The sequence below is a fragment of the Lacerta agilis genome, chromosome 2 (genome assembly GCF_009819535.1).
Source record: "Lacerta agilis isolate rLacAgi1 chromosome 2, rLacAgi1.pri, whole genome shotgun sequence".
Lineage (NCBI taxonomy): Eukaryota > Metazoa > Chordata > Lepidosauria > Squamata > Lacertidae > Lacerta > Lacerta agilis.
Genome location: NC_046313.1, coordinates 107,340,758 through 107,358,925, shown reverse-complemented (window position 1 = coordinate 107,358,925; position 18,168 = coordinate 107,340,758). Strand labels below are relative to the sequence as shown.

At 46.4% G+C, this 18,168-nt stretch overlaps 3 protein-coding genes across 3 annotated transcripts in view; all 3 read left to right on the top strand.

Annotated features, from left to right (window-relative positions):
* Positions 1 to 18,168, top strand: part of LOC117042396 (oocyte zinc finger protein XlCOF6-like) — a 449,944-nt gene that overhangs the window by 113,217 nt on the left and 318,559 nt on the right. The gene's annotated exons all lie outside the window — the stretch shown is intronic.
* LOC117042144 (butyrophilin subfamily 1 member A1-like) lies at positions 1,278 to 9,073 on the top strand. The gene is made up of 4 exons (XM_033141635.1): positions 1,278 to 1,473; positions 4,775 to 4,864; positions 6,326 to 6,409; positions 8,355 to 9,073. Exons 1-4 carry the CDS (start codon positions 1,392 to 1,394, stop codon positions 8,873 to 8,875), a joined length of 777 nt encoding a protein of 258 aa, XP_032997526.1. The 5' UTR covers positions 1,278 to 1,391; the 3' UTR covers positions 8,876 to 9,073.
* On the top strand, positions 14,224 to 17,288 carry LOC117042155 (butyrophilin subfamily 1 member A1-like). Its single transcript, XM_033141646.1, has 4 exons — positions 14,224 to 14,501; positions 15,025 to 15,114; positions 15,858 to 15,941; positions 16,765 to 17,288. Exons 1-4 carry the CDS (start codon positions 14,420 to 14,422, stop codon positions 17,286 to 17,288), a joined length of 780 nt encoding a protein of 259 aa, XP_032997537.1. The 5' UTR covers positions 14,224 to 14,419.

Genomic DNA, 18,168 nt, shown 5'->3' with positions numbered 1-18,168 from the left:
CTCTTCCCTTCCTCTTCTTTTTCCTCCCACCCCTTCTCCTGTCAGGGCCAGCCCTTTTTGGCACCCGAAGAGCAGCCTCCAGTCCTGCCCTCCACCCCAAACCAAGGTGCCTGGTACCCAAGGCGGGTCACAAGTTCTTTTGGCGCCCGAGGCAGAAAAAGCCCACAAGTTCCTCTCTCTGCTTCCTCCTTTGCAGCTATTACGCTACCAGCATAAGATTATTAAATGCGGAACAATTTGCTGCCCTTTCATGACGTCACCCCCAAGCTCCCCGCCCCCTCCGTCTGCCTCAAGGGAAGGGACAATCCCAGGCGACAGTCCATAAAGTGTGGCAGCAATGCAGGTGATTCTGATGCATCCCTTCAAAGCAGCCAATCACTGAGTAATAACAATTACAATTTATCATCATCACCCTTCTTTAATCGACCGTTAGTCAGAAAAAAATACATTTATCCATACAAAATTAAAACATATAAAGGAACTTTAGAATAAAACATAGCCAGCACTAACATGAAGCTATACAGTTCCCCAGATTCTTGGGGGGATAATAATAATAATAATAATTATTATTATTATTAGTGCTTTTTCTTTAAAAAATGTTTAGGGATACTCTCATTTTCCTACTCATATTGAAATACTGCCCTTTAATGAGGCCAAACTTAGATTCACAAAATGTTTAGGGGTATGCTAACACCTGTGTCCCCCTAGAAAAAAGCTGCTCTTCTTCTTCTTCCTCTTCTTCTTCTTCTTCTTCTTCTTCTTCTTCTTCTTCTTCCTCCTCCAATATTTATATCCTGTCTTTTCCCCCCAAGGTGGCTTACAACTAAAACAGAAACAGCTAAAAATATAGGCAAGAAACGGGGGGGGGGGGAACAACCATTAAAAACCAGTTAAGTGGTAAGTGGTATAAGAGTACTTCAAATGTACAATGTGTACATCCAAGCCACGTACCTGTTCCTTCAGGGAAAATGCAACCCCATCAAGAACAGATAAACTCCCAGTTTCCTGAAGCTGGAAATCCACTAACCCACAGGATTTCCTTCATTGCAGGATCCAGCTTCAGTTCATGGGATGCTAACTGCCGTACGTCGTTATTGCATAAGCGATTCAGTCGCAAACCTCAGGGAGGTTGTCAAACATGTTTGGTGTGTTCATCTTCAGATGATATCGCTGGGAACTGAGGAAGTCTCATTTGCACAAGACGGAGGAGGAGGGTTGTTCCTGCGGCAATTTTTACATATGGGTGGTTGTTTTGGTTTTTTTTTTTAACAACTCGAGTCATCTATGAAAGTTAAGAACTCTCCCTTCCAAGGACAGAAAGTCTCGCTCTTCCAGGAATCATCTCGCTTGCAGAAGCTGCTTCACTCGGGGTTGAAGAGAGAGCCTAGAGGATGGAGGATGAAGAGGGATACATGACAATAGACAGAGAAAGCAGGAACACCTATGCGCCACCTGTTCCCCCAAAGCCACAAGGTATGGACCAAAACTGAGTTACCGTAGGCTTTAACTAGCTGGCAAGCAAATATTCCTGTCAAGGGCGTTTTATTTCTTACCAAAGTCGCTGGCTTGTTACTGTTAATAGGAGAGAGGGTGTGGTTTAGACTGTGTGGTTCAGTGGCCAGACTGTTGGAATAAGACTTGGGAGCCTAGGGATCAAATCACCCCCTGCTCAGCCACAAAGATCAGCTTGGGGCATTTATTCTGTCTCAGTCTAATTCTTAATTTTCGGCCTGTTTTCATTTTGCGTAAGCCGCCTCGAGTCCCAGACAGGGGGAAACCCGTCTTACTCCACTGCGGGAAAAAAATCACCCAACCCCATGTCAGAGCTCTTTGTGGAGAACGATAAATCGACTCAGGTCTCTTCTCGAGACAGCTTTCTTCTTCCTCCAACAATTTAGCTTGTCTTACGAAATGTATACCACAAACAGCACAGGCCCTGTATAAGCCAAGATGATGGAAGGAGACCTTGGTTAAGGAGTCAGTTGTTTTCAACAACAGACCAGGCTAAGTACAACTAAAACACATTTAGAGCACCCACACACCCCCGAATCCTAAGAACCGCATTTTGCCCCTCACAGAGCAACCATCCCCAGCACCCTTAACAAACTACAGTTCCCAGGTTTGTGTTGGTGGTGGGGGTGCATTTTAAATGTACGGTGTGTAGGACCAGGCATTCAGTATAATTAATCGTATCAGCTCTCCACATATAGCTGTAAACAAGCCTATTCATGTGGATTGTGCTTCTTTCTTTGCCTCTGCGGTGAGGAACTATTCAGCAAGAATGGAAACTTTTAGGGCAGTATGTCATGCCTAATATTAGGCAATTCTCATTCTAGGATCCGATCACTTAACTGTGACTCATAAGAATTTAAAGAAGAGGAGCCAGCATCTCTCAGGGGCCAACCAGATGCCTGCATAGCTGTCATTTTTGCAATTGTATATCCTAAGTATATCCAAGAGTAGAATGTTACAGCTGCCTGAGATTTCTGAAACCCCACAAAAGCCCCCTTCTTAGGATTGCCATATTTCTGGAAGTGAAATTCAGGACACAAAAGTTGTTGGCCTCAAAATTCCAGACGTTTTGAGCCGATTTTATGAAACACCCCCCCCCCGGACGCTATTTCCCCGTTAAATCCTGGGACACAGGTGGCGCTGTGGGTTAAACCACAGAGCCTAGGGCTTGCCGATCAGAAGGTCGGTGGTTCGAATCCCCATGACGGGGTGGGCTCCCGTTGTTCGGTCCCAGCTCCTGCCAACCTAGCAGTTCGAAAGCACATCAAAGTGCAAGTAGATAAATAGGTACCACTCCGGCGGGAAGGTAAACAGCGATTCCGTGCCCTGCTCTGGTTCGCCAGAAGTGGCTTGGTCATGCTGGCCACATGACCCGGAAGCTGTACGTCAGCTCCCTCGGCAAATAAAGCAAGATGAGTGCCGCAACCCCAGAGTCACCTGCGACAGGACCTTTAAAGGTAAAGGGACCCCTGACCATTAGGTCCAGTCATGTCCGACTCTGGGGTTCCGGCGCTCATCTTGCGTTACTGTACCTTTACCTAAATCCCGGACATGTCCAGGAAATTCTAGACGTATGGCAAACCTGCCCCTTCTGGAATATCAAGGCCAGGCGCTTTGTAGCATAGCAGTCATCAGGCACATGAGCAAGAAGCCATTAGTTCAGCTCAAAGTCCTGCAGTGGTTTTAAACTAGCCTCAGTCCCCTCTGAACATTAGCCATTTGTGGCAAGGAGGGCAAAACAGTCTTTGGTGCTATACAGCTATGTTTTATTCAGAGCAGACACACTAAAATTAACGAACCTGTGTTAATCCTGTTACAGGTGGGTAGCCGTGTTGGTCTGCCATAGTCGAAACAAAATAGAAAATTCTTTCCAGTAGCATCTTAGAGACCAACTGAGTTTGTTCTTGGTATGAGCTTTCATGTGCATGCACACTTGTTCAGATACACTGAAACAGAAGTCACCAGATCCTTAAATATAGTGAGGGAGTGGGGAGGGGTATTACTCAGTGAGGTTGATGGACTTCCATTTCATGCGGCTCAATGTGGTGCCTTCCATAGTTGAGTAATACCCCTCCCCACTCCCTCACTATATTTAAGGATCTGGTGACTTCTGTTTCAGTGTATCTGAAGAATGCACACGAAAGCTCATACCAAGAACAAACTCAGTTGGTCTCTAAGATGCTACTGGAAAGAATTTTCTATTTTGTTTCGACTGTGTTAATCCTGTTCATTACTTTCTGTGGGTCTGCTCTGAGTTAAAATCTAGCTAACTACCACCCCCTATCTAGTAATAGTGAATTCATTCTCTAAGTGGGGATCCTTAGGTAGCAAAAATGGCACCATCTATGGAATCAGCAAGCCGGAGTTTGGATTCCAGGTTTTGCAAAGTACAATAAATCTTGGAGGGTGTGGGCAGCAGTGGGACCCAGGGCTGGATTTAGGTTTGACGAGGCCCTAAGCTACTGAGGGTAATGGGGCCTTTATATGTCCAGCTGTCCTTTGTCAACAACAAATTGCCGCTCTTTTTGTGTGTTGAATATATGCTATGTGGTAATTTATGGAACTAATAGGTATCTAAAGCCTTACAAAACATGTATTTTTATCAAAGTAATTGTTGAACTGAAATACAATTAAGAAGAAGTATATTAAGAGTGAAATACAATTAAGAAGTATATTTGGGGGGGGGCAAGAAAGTTGGGGCACTAAGCTATAGCTTGTTTAGCTTATACATAAATCCGGCTCTTGTGGGACCCTAATGGAAGGGAACCCCAAAACAAGCCAATGAAAATACTCTTGCTCACTCCAGGGGCACAGAATGATGACCATTTGGAGAGCTGGGTATGTTTAGCCTGGAGAAGAGAAGGTTAAGGGGTGATATGATAGCCATGTTCAAATATATAAAAGGATGTCATATAGAGGAGGGAGAAAGGTTGTTTTCTGCTGCTCCAGAGAAGCGGACACGGGGCAATGGATTCAAACTACAAGAAAGAAGATTCCACCTAAACATTAGGAAGAACTTCCTGACAGTAAGAGCTGTTCGACAGTGGAGTTTGCTGCCAAGGAGTGTGGTGGAGTCTCCTTCTTTGGAGGTCTTTAAGCAGAGGCTTGACAGCCATCTGTCAAGAATGCTTTGATGGTGTTTCCTGCTTGGCAGGGGGTTGGACTGGATGGCCCTGGTGGTCTCTTCCAACTCTATGATTCTATGATTCTATGAAAATAGCTGTGGTTGCGTTTTCCTGATGAAACTTTATCAACTCCACAGAATCTCCTTCGAAATGCTGCAAAGTCACGCTGAGGGTCTTACTGGCAGTCAGCATCGCTCTGAACGTGGCCCTGATCGTTGTTCTTATAGGTAGGCTTCTGACTTCTTCTAACTCATGGTGGGGCTGCCACATCTTTTCCTGGCCCTGCTCCTGTGTCAGAGACACAGGGAACCTCAGGCCGTCGTCATGGACCGGCTGGATGCCGAAGAGTGGTGGGAGAAACCAGCTGGGGAAGAAGACTCAGAGCCAGGGGACTGGTGGTGGGACGACAAGGAGTGGCTGGAGAGAGAAGAGGGAGCAGACTTGGAGGAGGAGGTGTCAGGAGCAGAAAGAGGCAACAGGATTTAGTGAGCAGGAAGCAGCCGTGGCAGAGAGCAGTCCAGAAGCAGAGGCAGAAGCAGAGATCAGGCAGGCTGCTGAAGGTTTGTTAGGGGTGGCGAGATTTCTTAGGAGATCCGGGAAGAGGGATTGATTGTTAACCCACTCAGGTAATTGTATATCTGTGCAGGGAATAAGGGTCTACTAACAGCTCTCAAGGTGATCAGCAGTGATGGGAGTCTAATGCATGCTGCTACTGTATATTATCATTATTAAGATTGAGAGAATACCTTGCAAAACCAAAAGCCTATCAATGGACCCCTCTTCGTCTCCTCCGCACAGTAGTGGAGGATGCTCAGTAGCCTGTCCTCTGAGAACGTTCCAGAAGCAGGCAGATGGGCTGATCCACGGGAGCTTGGAGGAGGCCTGGATATTTGTTTTAAGTCTGTTTGCGGCAATTGCACATTTCTCCAGGTTCTTTATCTACCATCAGATATTGTTGTGGAATGCAGCAGAATATGCCTGCAAGAAAGGTGTGACCTTTATCCTGGGCGGAACCTGCCCTTGGAGTTTGAAATCTCTTGAAATGTTAGCTCTTCTCCCCTCTCTTTTTGTCCAGCGCAGCCCCAGGAGTGCTGAAGATGTTTTTACAATCCTGCTCGATGTATATTCAATGAATCATAGTTTTGTATTTATACAGTATATCAGGGCCGGCCCTACCATGTGGCAGAGGGAGGTGGCAAATCCTGAGGTGCAGAGAGGGGCTAGAAGGAAAGGCTGCAGCACCGAAACAAGCTTGTTGCCCTAGCAACGAGGCAGCGTGAGGTGTCCTGCATCAGATGGCATGCTGTACAGAGGGTAGGAGATCCCGAGCCAGCCAAAGACAAATTTGAAAGCCAAAGTTGGGGAGACGCAAGCAACAACACCTTGTGGAATGCCCCCTTTTCTGCCAAGACTGGCAGTGAAAAGGGGGCGCTCCCACAGAGCAGCCATGTTGCTGCTGGTCTCTTCCCACCTGACCATCTGGACGGAGGACATTGGTGGCAGGCCTTGCCTCGGGCGCCAAAAGGTGTTGGACAGCCCTACAGTATATACATAATTTACATACATAATAAATAAACATGTGTTTAGTTTATCACATAATTTGTTGCATGAGGCCTACTGTTGGTCAGTGCTGGTTACACAAGACCACAGGTTCTCCATCCCTGCCCTAACCTGAGCTGTTCTGAAAGTTTTCCAGGTGAGAAATGTGGAAGGCAGTTCCTGCTCATCGAGTTCCCCCAGTTCATGCACTGCGCTTCCAGGAAATCCAACAGGTAATTTAAACACCTTTTGTCTCTCTTTGAACGCAAAGCCTGCCATAACCCTTCTTAACAATTGTACAATACGTTTGTAAGGCAGCAGTACTACTGTTGTGAGACGTCTTAAGACAAACTGCAACTTGGTGGTGAGTTTCGACCCACCAGTTAAAGACCAGTGTCCAGCTCTCATGCTTATCCCTACAAATACTACCAACCTTTTGCGAGAGTTATAATGTGTGTTTGTTGTGAATATGTGTTTACAACCCTTCCCCTTATGCCCACAAGACGTTCACACACAAGAGGAATAAAAACTGGTTTACTACTTGATGACGAGCCTTCCAAAACTTGAAGCGTGGGGAGTCCCCCCCCCCAAAAAATTATAATTTGGCAGAATATTTGTATTATATGATTTGCATATGTATAATTTGGCATATTTAATATGATTTGACTGAATTGTTAATTTGGAAACTTTAATAAAAATGATTTATTAAAAAAAAACTGGTTTACTACTGAGTGATAGAATATATGGACGCTTCTTCAGATAGCAAGGTTACAAATACAGGTAACTCTCAGCTTAGGTGGAAGTTACGTTCTAGGGGTGGCAATCGTGTATACTCGAACCACTCCCTTGGAACTGCCCCTGCTCCAGCAATCTTACCTTCCAGAGCTGGCGCACTGAACGGGTCTTACCACTCAAGCAAGCGATCCTCCCAGCAGGGCCCGGTAAGCAGGGCAGAGAGCTTAAAATCTCCTTCCACGCTGGGGAAACCCTGCACAAAAGAGCTTCTAAGCCAATCCGCCTTCTGTGCATTTAATCTGTGTGATGTCAGCCGGTCAGCCTTAAACTATGCGTAGTTGGAATCGCATGTGTGCAAAGTACGTAGCTGGCAAGTTCCCTGTATAAGTGGGAAGAAACTCACACTGTACCGAGACTCCTTGAGCAAAGGGTCCTTTTCAAAAACCAAGAGAGGGAGAGACTGGTCAGAGAACATATTGACAGGAACGCCTCTGTAAAGTCCAGGGAAGCATGAGACATGTTTAGGACCAGAAAGTGTGTGTTTTGCGGAGGAAAATTTGAAAAAAATTGCTTGACGTTTTCAGTGGATGGGTACAAATCCTACGAGGGCGATGTTATGTATTGAAGTTCTTACCCTAGGCCACTAGGGGTGTTGTGTATATAGTTTCACTCTGCCTACTGTGGCTGCAGTTCTCACTCAGGTCCACAACATGCAAATTGAGAGTGCCGTTCACGGATTTGGTAGCTAGAGAGAGTTGCTACTGTTGCATGTTACTGAGTACTATATAAGCAGGCTGGCTCAGCCCTTCAGTTCAGTTCTGTTCCAGCTGCTTGGAGAATCACTGTGTCGTCTGCTATGTCCACCCACTACTTAATAGGCAAAGTGACAAGAAAAAAATAACCTACTGCAAAATGGCCCAGGGAGGACTGAGTATACCCGGTTGTGTGTTGGAGGAGGAAATTGAAAACAGGGAGCAAGGAGGAATGGAAGGGTCCACTTTCACCTTGAAGTGTCTTAAGTCAACGGAAACAGTAGGCAAGAGCTGAGGAACTTCAAGCCCTGTTGCGGCTGTTGTATCTCTGTGTCTCACCTTTAGGATTAATCCCCAGGCCACCCTCCTCACCCGACCTGCTTGGCGCATTCCTTTTCGACCTGTGGAATGGGTCCTTGAACTGAGACAATGCCTCCTGCTTGCCTGGCTGGAGAGAGGAGAGAGGTACCAAACCTTCTCCTCTTTCTCCAGCCAGGCCAGCAGGAGGATTTAAAAACAGGTATACAGCTGAAATGCCGGCCTACAAGACAGTCACATCTGCTGCTCTGCTTGCTTTTGCCTCTCCACCTGCCAGTCAAATATATTTATCCAAGTTTCGGAAGGTGGAATATAGCAGCCAGGGCGGAATCAACCATCCTGTGGCCTGATCCTTCATTTCCTTTTCTTGCAGCCCGTGTGACTCTGGATCCAGACACGGCCCACCGGCGGCTGGTGGTGTCCAAGGATGAGAAAAGTGTGCGATGGGGAGAGGTGGAGCAGACTCTTCCCAAGAACACCAAGAGATTTAACCAGCACGTTTGTGTGCTGGGCAGGGAGGGATTCGCTTCAGGGAAACACTGCTGGGAGGTTGGCATAAAGGGCAAGGGGGAATGGGCAGTCGGGGTGGCCAAGGAGTCTGTGAAGAGAGAAGGGCTGATAGACTTCAGCCCCGCTGCAGGCATCTGGGGGATAGGAGAGTACGAGGGACTCGGTAACTACATAGCTTTCAGCACTCCCCACACAAAGCTCTCCTTTCGCACGAGGCCACAGTGGATCCGCGTGTTTTTGGACTACACTGCAGGGCAGGTGGATTTTTTCGACCCGGAAACCCAGACCACAATCTACACGTTCAGTTCAGCCACTTTTGGTGGGGGGAAGGTTCTCCCTTGGTTCCGTGTGTGGGATGGAACTGAGCTTATTGTGCGTCCCTGAGACACTGGACTCCGCACAAAAGGGTTCTTCTGCCTCTGGAGCAGCCTAGGCCCTGTGACCCCGGAATACCCAACTGATGTCTCTCCATAGCACCTTCCTGTGTTTCTACATGGTTTTTAATTGTCTTTAAATGGTTTGATTTCAGTTGCATTGTTTTAACGTTTCGATGCTTGCGATCCTGGGGTCCCTTGGAAGGAAAGATGTATTACAAATGTAATGCACAATAAGTAAAATAATCCTCTCAAATTATAGGAGGAGGTTCCTATATAGTTAAATCTCAATAATTGCAAGCAAACTGGTTTTCTTTTTAAGGAAACCACGGAAGCGAGTAAGGGCAGATCTACATTGATCGGTTAAACGTTATTGAATATGATGTTATATATTGGTTTTCGAACATAATCCATTCCAGAAGTCCATTCGACTTCCAAAAATGTTAAAAAACCAAGGCATAGTTTCCGATTGGCTGCAGGAGCTTCCTGCACTCAATCAGAAGCCACGGAAGCTCGGGTTCCAAAGAATGTTTGAAAACCGGAACACTTACCGTATTTTTCGCTCCATAGGGCGCACTGGACCATAGGGCACACCTTGTTTTTAGAGGAGGAAACAAGAAAATATTTTTTTTCTGGTTTTCCTCCTCTAAAAGCCCTGTTTTTTTTAGGATCAGCTAAATGTTTTGCAGCTTTTTTTGCAAAGGGAAAAGTCCTGGTTTTTTTGAGGATCAGCTAAAAGTTTTGCAGCTTTTTTTGCAAAGGGAAAAACCCTGTTTTTTTGAGGATCAGCTAAAAGTTTTGCAGCTTTTTTTGCAAAGGGGAAAAAGCAAAGCTCCTTTTACAAAGGGGGGAAAGCAAAGAGGAAAAGCCCCGTTTTTATGGGGTTCAACTCACATTTCTGCAGCTTCTAAAGGAAAGGGAGCCTTTTCTACAGTTTCCAGACAGATAATCTATTCAGCCAGTCACATGTCGCTGGGGAAACAAACAACCTCCCTCTGCAGCACATTCAACAATGGAGGCCTGGGCAAGAGGGCGGGGCTGAAAGGGAGCCGGACTCTTATCTTTCTCCCGATCTCTTGCTGATCAGCTGCTGAGCAGGGTCCTTTCAACACCCCCTTCCCTCTTTGTAAAATAAAAACCATGATCCTCTTTTGTCCCCTGGGCAATTCAGTTCCAGGGACCACCATTCGCCCCATAAGACGCACAGATATTTCCCCTTACTTTTTAGAAGGAAAAAAGTGCATCTTATGGAGCGAAAAATACGGTACTTCTGGGTTTTTGGCGTTCGGGAGCCAAAACGTATGAGCAGTGCTTTTTTCCTGGGGGTATTCAGGGGTACGCACACCCCTAATCATTTTGTGAATCTAAGTTTTGCCTCATTGAGGGGCAGCATTTCAATATGAATAGGAAAAAGAGTACCCCTAAACATTTTTTTTAAAAAAAGCACTGTGTACGAGTTCTAAGGCATTCGAGAACCACGACTGTAATGTTCAATGGAGTTTTCCATTGCCAGTGGCTTGCTGCTCTGGAGCGACCTCTGGTGTCACATTTTAATGACGCATTTTTAACGTTATAAACCGCGAGTGTAGATCTGCCATAAGTGCTTCGAGTAACTTGGGCGCATGTTTGAGTCACTGGAGCAGGGTAACATCCTACTTTGTGCTAACCTAGCATCTTGTATACATCTTGTATCTTTAAGCATGGTTTAAAGATTTTGCTTACCAGAGAGCTGCAAAGCAGGTTTGGCCTAGCAGATGAGCAATATTGGCAGCCTGGGCTCCATACTACTTTGAGAAAAAGCTCCCGTGCGTGTTGAGAGAACAAAATTAAGACAGTTCAAACCTGGATCCTGGCAGAGAAGAATGCTGTTTTCATAAGCCAATTGGCTTTTTGGATTCAGGGGCAGGGGGTGGGTGGGTGAGGGACTTCCGTTTGCCAGGACATGTCGCTATAAAAACGGTTCCTTCTCAATACCAGCTCAGAGAAGGCAGGGAATGCAACTGTAAGAGAAGACCACATGGAATGAGACGATCAGTTTGGAGAAGGCCAATTGGAAGAAGCCAATTAAGGAAAGGATCACAGTTTGAAGAAAGGATTACAATTCAGAGAAGACTTAAAGAGCTGCACCCGTCTGCATATCTCACCTTTTCCCTATTGTGCAGGATCTTGGGCTGAGGTCTTTGGTAGATGCATATGTGAATAGGGGGATATCTTCCCAGGGTCAGTCCCCACAAGGGCGAAAACACCTTGCTGTGTAAATATTTTGTCAGGTAATAAAGCTTTGAGCTTTCGTTTTGGGTCTGGTTATTTGTCTGTATATTCCTTTGCAAAGGGAAACCCCAGATTGTGGTCTGGTTGTTTATCCTGATACCTTTGCATTCCCCTTTTGCGAAGAAAACACCTTACACTGCATGTCTCAGCATAGACGCATACAACAAGGCTGTTTATTTGAAGTTTGCTATCCAGTTTGATCCCCGAACTGGGTTGTAGCCCTAACAATCCAATCTAACTCTGAGTTCGTCATAGAATATCAGTATGGTAGTTCAGCAATAGCTGGAGAGCCAAGAGTTGGAAGGGAACCCTAAGGGCAATCTAGTCTAATGCCCTGCAATAAATGCAGGAGGTTCTATATTACACACACACACAGAGAGAGAGAGAGAGAGAGAGAGAGAGAGAGAGAGAGAGAGAGAGAACACACTTGCTTTTCAATTGCTGGTGCAAGTTTGTGGTATCTTGTGTTAACATGGTACAACATCCTTTTTGAAGTCAATCTTGCAAACTACTGAAAAACAAGGAAGCTGTTTAAATTCAGCTGCAAGTCAATCACAAGTGTCGCAAGAAGCCTTGTGGGGTTTTGAGATTGCAAAGGAGCTAGAAATACTACCAAACTTTGAGACGGGACAAGCTAGGAAAAGGAGAAACGTTCGCTTGAGTACGAGGCCGAAAAAGAGGCACCACAAGATCCAAAGCAGAAATTCAAAGCAGGTTATTTGAAGCAGAGATTGGAAGGCCATGTATGATCTAGTTGAGATTCCTATGTTGCAGGGGGTTCGACTAGATGACCCTTGGGGGTCCCTTCCAACTCTGCAATTCTAATACCTTGAATGTGGCTTAGTTATACACTGGCAACCAATGCAAAGCTTTCCTCGCTGGTGTAATATGCTGATGCAGAGCTGTTCTGGCTAAAAACTTGAGCCCAGCATTCTGCGCTAGCTACAGTTTCCTCACCATCTTCAAGGGCAGCCCTGCGAGGAGCACATTGAAGCCATGCAAGCTAGAAATTACCAGTGCCTGCACCTCTGAGACCAGGCTGTGTCCCTGTCCAAGAATGGCCACAGCTGGTGCATCAACTGAAGTTGGGACAAAGCACTCAGTCACTGAGGGCAGCTAGCTCTGCCTCCAGGGACAGCGAAGGACCTAAAGCCACATTCACACTTATTATTAGTAACATTTTATGTCGGAATACGTTTCACGGATCCGCCATGGATCCACATTTATTTAATTATTTAATGAGGTTTTCGAGATTTACTTTTGGTATCACTGCGCGCAAAAGCGAAAGTGAAAGTATGAATGAATAGTGTGGTTCACTTATGAGATTAATCCGCCTTTATTTTATAGTTCCGGTCATGTTCAAAGTTGTTAATGAGCGTTAAACTTGCTTCCCGCCTTTTTGGAGGGCAGCAACAGTGATTTTATTGGTTGAGACATTGATGATGATGTCACGTTTGTTCCCTAATAAAAGGCAGAGGCACCCCCGCTTAGGCACGTTCAGTTTGGGTTAGACGCACGTTCGTTCGTGCATTCTTTCCGTTTTGCTTTAGTTGGGTTTTAGTTGAAGTCAAGTTTAGTTTAAGGGTATTGGGAGCGGGCTGGATGGGTTGGATGGGTTTTCCTTTTAGTTAGAGTTAGATCGCGGAAGATTATTCGGTTTAGTTTTAGTTAGGTTCCTTTTAGATTTAGCCTAGGGCTAGGCTTGCGGAAGATATTTCGGTTTTAGTATTATTTAGCTAGCCTCGCGGAAGATTGGGCGCGCAGGGACTTTAAGCTTAGGAGAACTTAGCTTAGGGGACGAGCCTATGCGGGTTCTGCCGAAGCCACTAAAAATACAACCGGTGTCTGTCTTCCTTGGGGTGAAAAGGGGGGAGTAAAAGGTTTAAAGTAAAATTTTTATTTCCTTAAGTTGGCCCATCTATTCAGAGTCAGGGTATATTCTATTTCACGAGGCAACTTTTCATTAAGAAGGCAACCAAGAACTCATACACCTTCGGAGTCATCAATTGGCTTACTCAGCTTCCTTCGGATTGTGAGACTTGGCCGGCGCCCGTGCTCAAAAGCACGCGGAACGCTGGCCGCTTTCCCCGCAACTGGTACCTCGTGCATGATCAGTCCAAGTTTGTGCACGAGGAGCTCCAGCACCCAAACCCCGACAATTTTAATACTCAAGGAGAACCCCAGGAACTGTTGTTTGTTAAGGGTGCCTGGAATGATGGCTCTATGGGTGAGCACTTTTTGCAAACTACAGTTCCCCAGATCCCTTGGGGTTAGCCATGACTGTTAAAGTGATATAAGACAACACAGGTGGCACTGTGGTCTAAACCACTGAGCCTCTTGGGCTTGCCAATCAGAAGGTCGGCGGTTTGAATCCACACGACGGGGTGAGCTCCTGTTGCTCTCTCCCAGCTCCTGCCAACCTAGCAGTTTGAAAGCACGCCAGTGCAAGTACATAAATAGGTACTGCTGCGGCAGCAAGGTAAACAGCATTTCCGTGTGCTCTGGCTTCCGTCATGGTGTCCCGTTGCGCCAGAAGCCACATGACCCGGAAAGCTGTCTGTGGACAAACGCCGGCTCCCACTGCCTGAAAACGAGATGAGCACTGCACCCCATAGTCACCTTTGACTGGACTTAACCATCCAGGGGTCCTTTACCTTTTTACCTTACTTTAAATGTACAAAACAAATGTACAAAACAAAATAACAAAATGTACAAAACAAAACACACGAAAGCTCATACCAAGAACAAACTTAGTTGGTCTCTAAGGTGCTACTGGAAGGAATTTTTTATTTTATTTTGTTTTAACTATGGCAGACCAACACGGCTACCTACCTGTAACTTTAAATGTACAGTGTGCATCCAAGCCACGTACCTGTTCCTTCGAACAGTACCTTCGAACAGTAACTTCGAAGAAAGTGCAACCCCATCAGTAACAGGTGAGCTGCCAGATTTCCTTCTTCGAGGATTCAGCTTCAGTTTATGGTGTGCTGCTGCCACTGTACGCAATCATTGCACAAACGTGTGTGTCACAAAGCGACAAGAGTGGAAAGGTGCATTGCTTCACATGTTTGGTGTGGTCAGCTCCCAGTGACTTCAACAGCAATTGGGGAAGTCTCATATTCATGAGACTGAGGAGGAGAGGACTATTTTTACGTGCTATTTTTGCAGCTTGAGTGGTCTAAAAACTGCTAAATTCTCTTTCCAAACACAGAAAGTCTAGCTTTCAGGAATTACCTTGCTTGCTGAACCTCCTCCCCTTGGGGCTTAAGAGAGATATTAGAAGATGCAAGATGAAGAAGGATACATGGCAGTAGATGAAAGAGGCAGAAACATCTACACACCACCTGTTCCCCCAAAGGCACAAGGTATGGACTGAAACTTGGGACATTGCAGGTTTCAGCTGGCTGGCATGCAATAATTCCAGTCAGGGGTGTTTAATTTCTTGGTGAAGTTGTGGGCTGTTACTGTTTATTAGGAGGGGGAGTGAGGTGTAGTGGTCAGAGTGTCAGACTAAGGCTCAGGAGGCAGGGGTTCAAATCCCTGCTCAGCAACAAAAATCACTTTGGGGCATTTAATCTGTCTCAGCCTACTGTACCTAGTGGCACAATTGGGGGCGGAAGTCCAGAGCCACACTCAGCAGAATGAGAAGCAGAATGAGAAGCAGGCCCCAAAACAGCAGGGCAGGTTCACCACACTCTGAAGTCAATGAATGAAGTGGAGTTTGAAGCCATCAAGCCATGATTACCTAGGGGTGTTGTGAATTTAAAAACAATGTATGCCACCCTGACCGCTTCAAAGGAATGGCGGATAAGAATAAAAAATAATACCGGTAAGTGGCTCGCTCCTGACATGCATGCATTTTCCTGATGGAATTTATCAACTCCACAGAATCTCCTTCAAAATGCTGCAACATCACGCTGAGGGTCTTACTGGCAGTGAGCATCGCACTGAACGTGGGCCTGTCCGTTCTTCTGATAGGTAGGCTTCTAGCGTAGCCTAACTCATGGTGGGGCTGCCACGTCTTTTCTTGGCCCTGCTCCTGTGCCAGGCTTGGGAAACCTCAATATGGCCCTTCTGGTTTCTCTGCTTGGCCCCTGGGACTCTCCCAAGGCCAGATTCCTCACTGGCCCTACTTGGCACCTTGTGTGAGTGTTTTCATTTGGCTGGAATATATCCTCCAACTCAAATAATACCTCTACTTGCCTGGATGGAGAGTATGTGTAGAAACTAGCCTACTATGCAAAGGCAACAATTTATGTCAATTAACTGCCTCTGGCTCTGCCACATCTGGGAAACTCGCCCCAAAGCTAATGCGGCCCTCAGGCTGAAAAAGGTTCCGCTACCCATCCTATTTCTTAACAGTGGCCTGCCACTTTAAAATATAGTCCTAGCTATTAAAAATACCTCAGAAAATATCGTTTATGTAAGTGAACCCATCAGTGTGTGTGTGTGGGGGGGGGAATCACGTTGCCCTTAAGAATTCTGGAAAACAGCCTCTTCTTTCTTGTTGCCAATGCTCCTTGGCCATTTTTTTTTTAAAGAAAGGCTCCGTCTTGCACTATACTTTTAAAAGCAGTATGGTACCATGTTTTCTTCTGTGCATGGACTAGGGCAACCAGATTACACCACACCTGCTTGCTATTGCTGAACAGGGGTTCCCTAAGGACATCTGGTGGGCCACAGATTCTCCATCCCCGCCCTAACCTGAGCTATGCTGAAAGTTTTCCAGATAAAACACACGGAAGGCGGTTCCTGCTCACGGACTTTACCCAATTCGTGCGACTCGCTCCCAGGAAGTCCAGCAGGTAATTTCATCTCCTTCTCTTTGCCTGTCCTGAACTTCCAGTTCTTAATATTTCACTGTACTTTTAGCAGGGTGGTCGTTCTGCTTGGGTCAAACTGAGACCTGGTCGTGGTTTGGCCTATGGGGAGCCCACAAACAGGAACTGGGAGCAAAAGCATTGACTCTCTTGAAATGGCCTGTGGTCCACGAAAGCTCCATCCATAATAGAGGTGTGAGGATTGCCTCACAATGAAATGCGTGAGGGAATGAAAAACGATGGGAACCTCAGGCCTCAGGCTCAACTGCAGCCCTCTGTACCTCACGGTCTGGCCCTTAGGTGTCTCCTCAGGCCACATTCCTCACTAATCCATCTTGTTCGGTGTGTTTGCCTTGCTGGAATGGCTTCTTCAACTGTGCTGAGGCCTACAGCTTGCCTGGATGGATAAGCGAGAGAGGTATTTGTAGAAACCTCTGAATTATTTCATGCGGCTTCAACATAAGCCTACAACACAGTCTCATTTGTTGCTCTGCCAGCTTTGGCCTCTTCATCTGCCCACCTGAGGTAAGAAGCTTCCAGAAGGTTCCTCACATAAGAACGGGACTCCAGAGGCTAAAAAAATAAATATCCCCCCACCTCTGAAGGTGACGCTTCGCCTTTCGCTATTGCACCTTGATAGGAAGAGCGAACACAGGATAAATATAACCTCCCTTGATTGACAACCAAATATATTTCTCCAAGGTTCAGAAAGTGGGATCTACCAGCTGGTACAGAGCCACCAAGTCATCTCCAAGGGCAAGAATCTGCCATCCTACGATCTGATCTTTTCCTTTCCTATTCCTTGCAGCCCATGTGACTCTGGATCCAGACACGGCCCACCGGCGGCTGGTGGTGTCCAAGGATGAGAAAAGTGTGCGATGGGGAGAGGTGGAGCAGACCTTTCCCAACAACGCCAAGAGATTTAACCAGCGCGCTTTTGTGCTGGGCAGGGAGGGATTCGCTTCAGGGAAACACTGCTGGGAGGTTGGCGTGAAGGGCAAGGGGGAATGGGCAGTCGGGGTGGCCAAGGAGTCTGTGAAGAGAGACGGGCCGACAGGCTTCAGCCCGGCTGCAGGCATCTGGGGGGTAGGAGAGTACGAGGGACTCGGTAACTACATCGCTTTCACCTCCCCACAACACAAACGGCTCTCCGTTGGCAGGAGGCCACGGAAGATTCGTGTGTTTTTGGACTACACTGCAGGGCAGGTGGATTTTTTCGACCCGGAAACCCAGACCACAATCTACACGTTCGGTTCAGCCACTTTTGGTGGGGGGAAGGTTCTCCCTTGGTTCCGTGTGTGGGATGGAACTGAGCTTATTGTGCGTCCCTGAGACACAAAAGGGTTCTGGAGCATCCTAGGCCCTGTGATGCCGGAAAACATGCCTGATGTCTCTCGATAGCACCTTTCCTGTGTTTTCACTCAGCTTTTACTTGTATTTACACAAGATCCATATAATTTTTCATTGCTGGCATTACCATCTTGGGTATTTGCAACCCAGGGCTCCTTAGCAAGGGTGGGTGGGTTACAAATATAAAAAATAAAAATAAAAATGTAATTAAACATCTCCAAACATGAGAGGGCTAGACTGTGGGAGGGGTTCCAATATAGTTAACTCTCTACAATTACAGGCATGCTTTTGTGGTTGGTTGGTTGTTTACAAAACCACGGAAGCGAATAGGTGCTTTGTGTAACTTGGGAGAGCAAGACATTTGAACAGGGAAACATTGTTTTTTGTACTAATCTGATGATTAAAATACATCTTGGGTTTTTAAAAGCATGCTTTTAGTAAGTTTCCAACCCAAATAAACAGGAACACTAGGGCCAGCTTGGCAACTTGGTAAATTAATGTTTATTAGAGACATTTACCTTACTGCCCTTGTCAAGATTTTCCTCTTCCTATTTTGAGCCATAGCCTGACAGTCGACCGCGAAAGGGGGAAATTGCCCAAGGGGCTGCTACAGCTCTGCACTATTTCACATATGACGTGCAACAAGGAACACAGCAACAACACACGCAGGAGGGGTGGCTCACCTGTGGCCTCGCAGAGGTTACTGGAGCCACCTGCCTCAGCCACTAGGGTCAAGGGCTGGCAAACATGGGAGCCGTCGTGCCAGAGGTTACCCACGTTTGCTCAACATTAGGCAAAGAGGAATTGGGGAGGGAGGAGAGAACGGGGCCTTCTCTGCAGTGGCTCCCCGTTTGTGGGATGC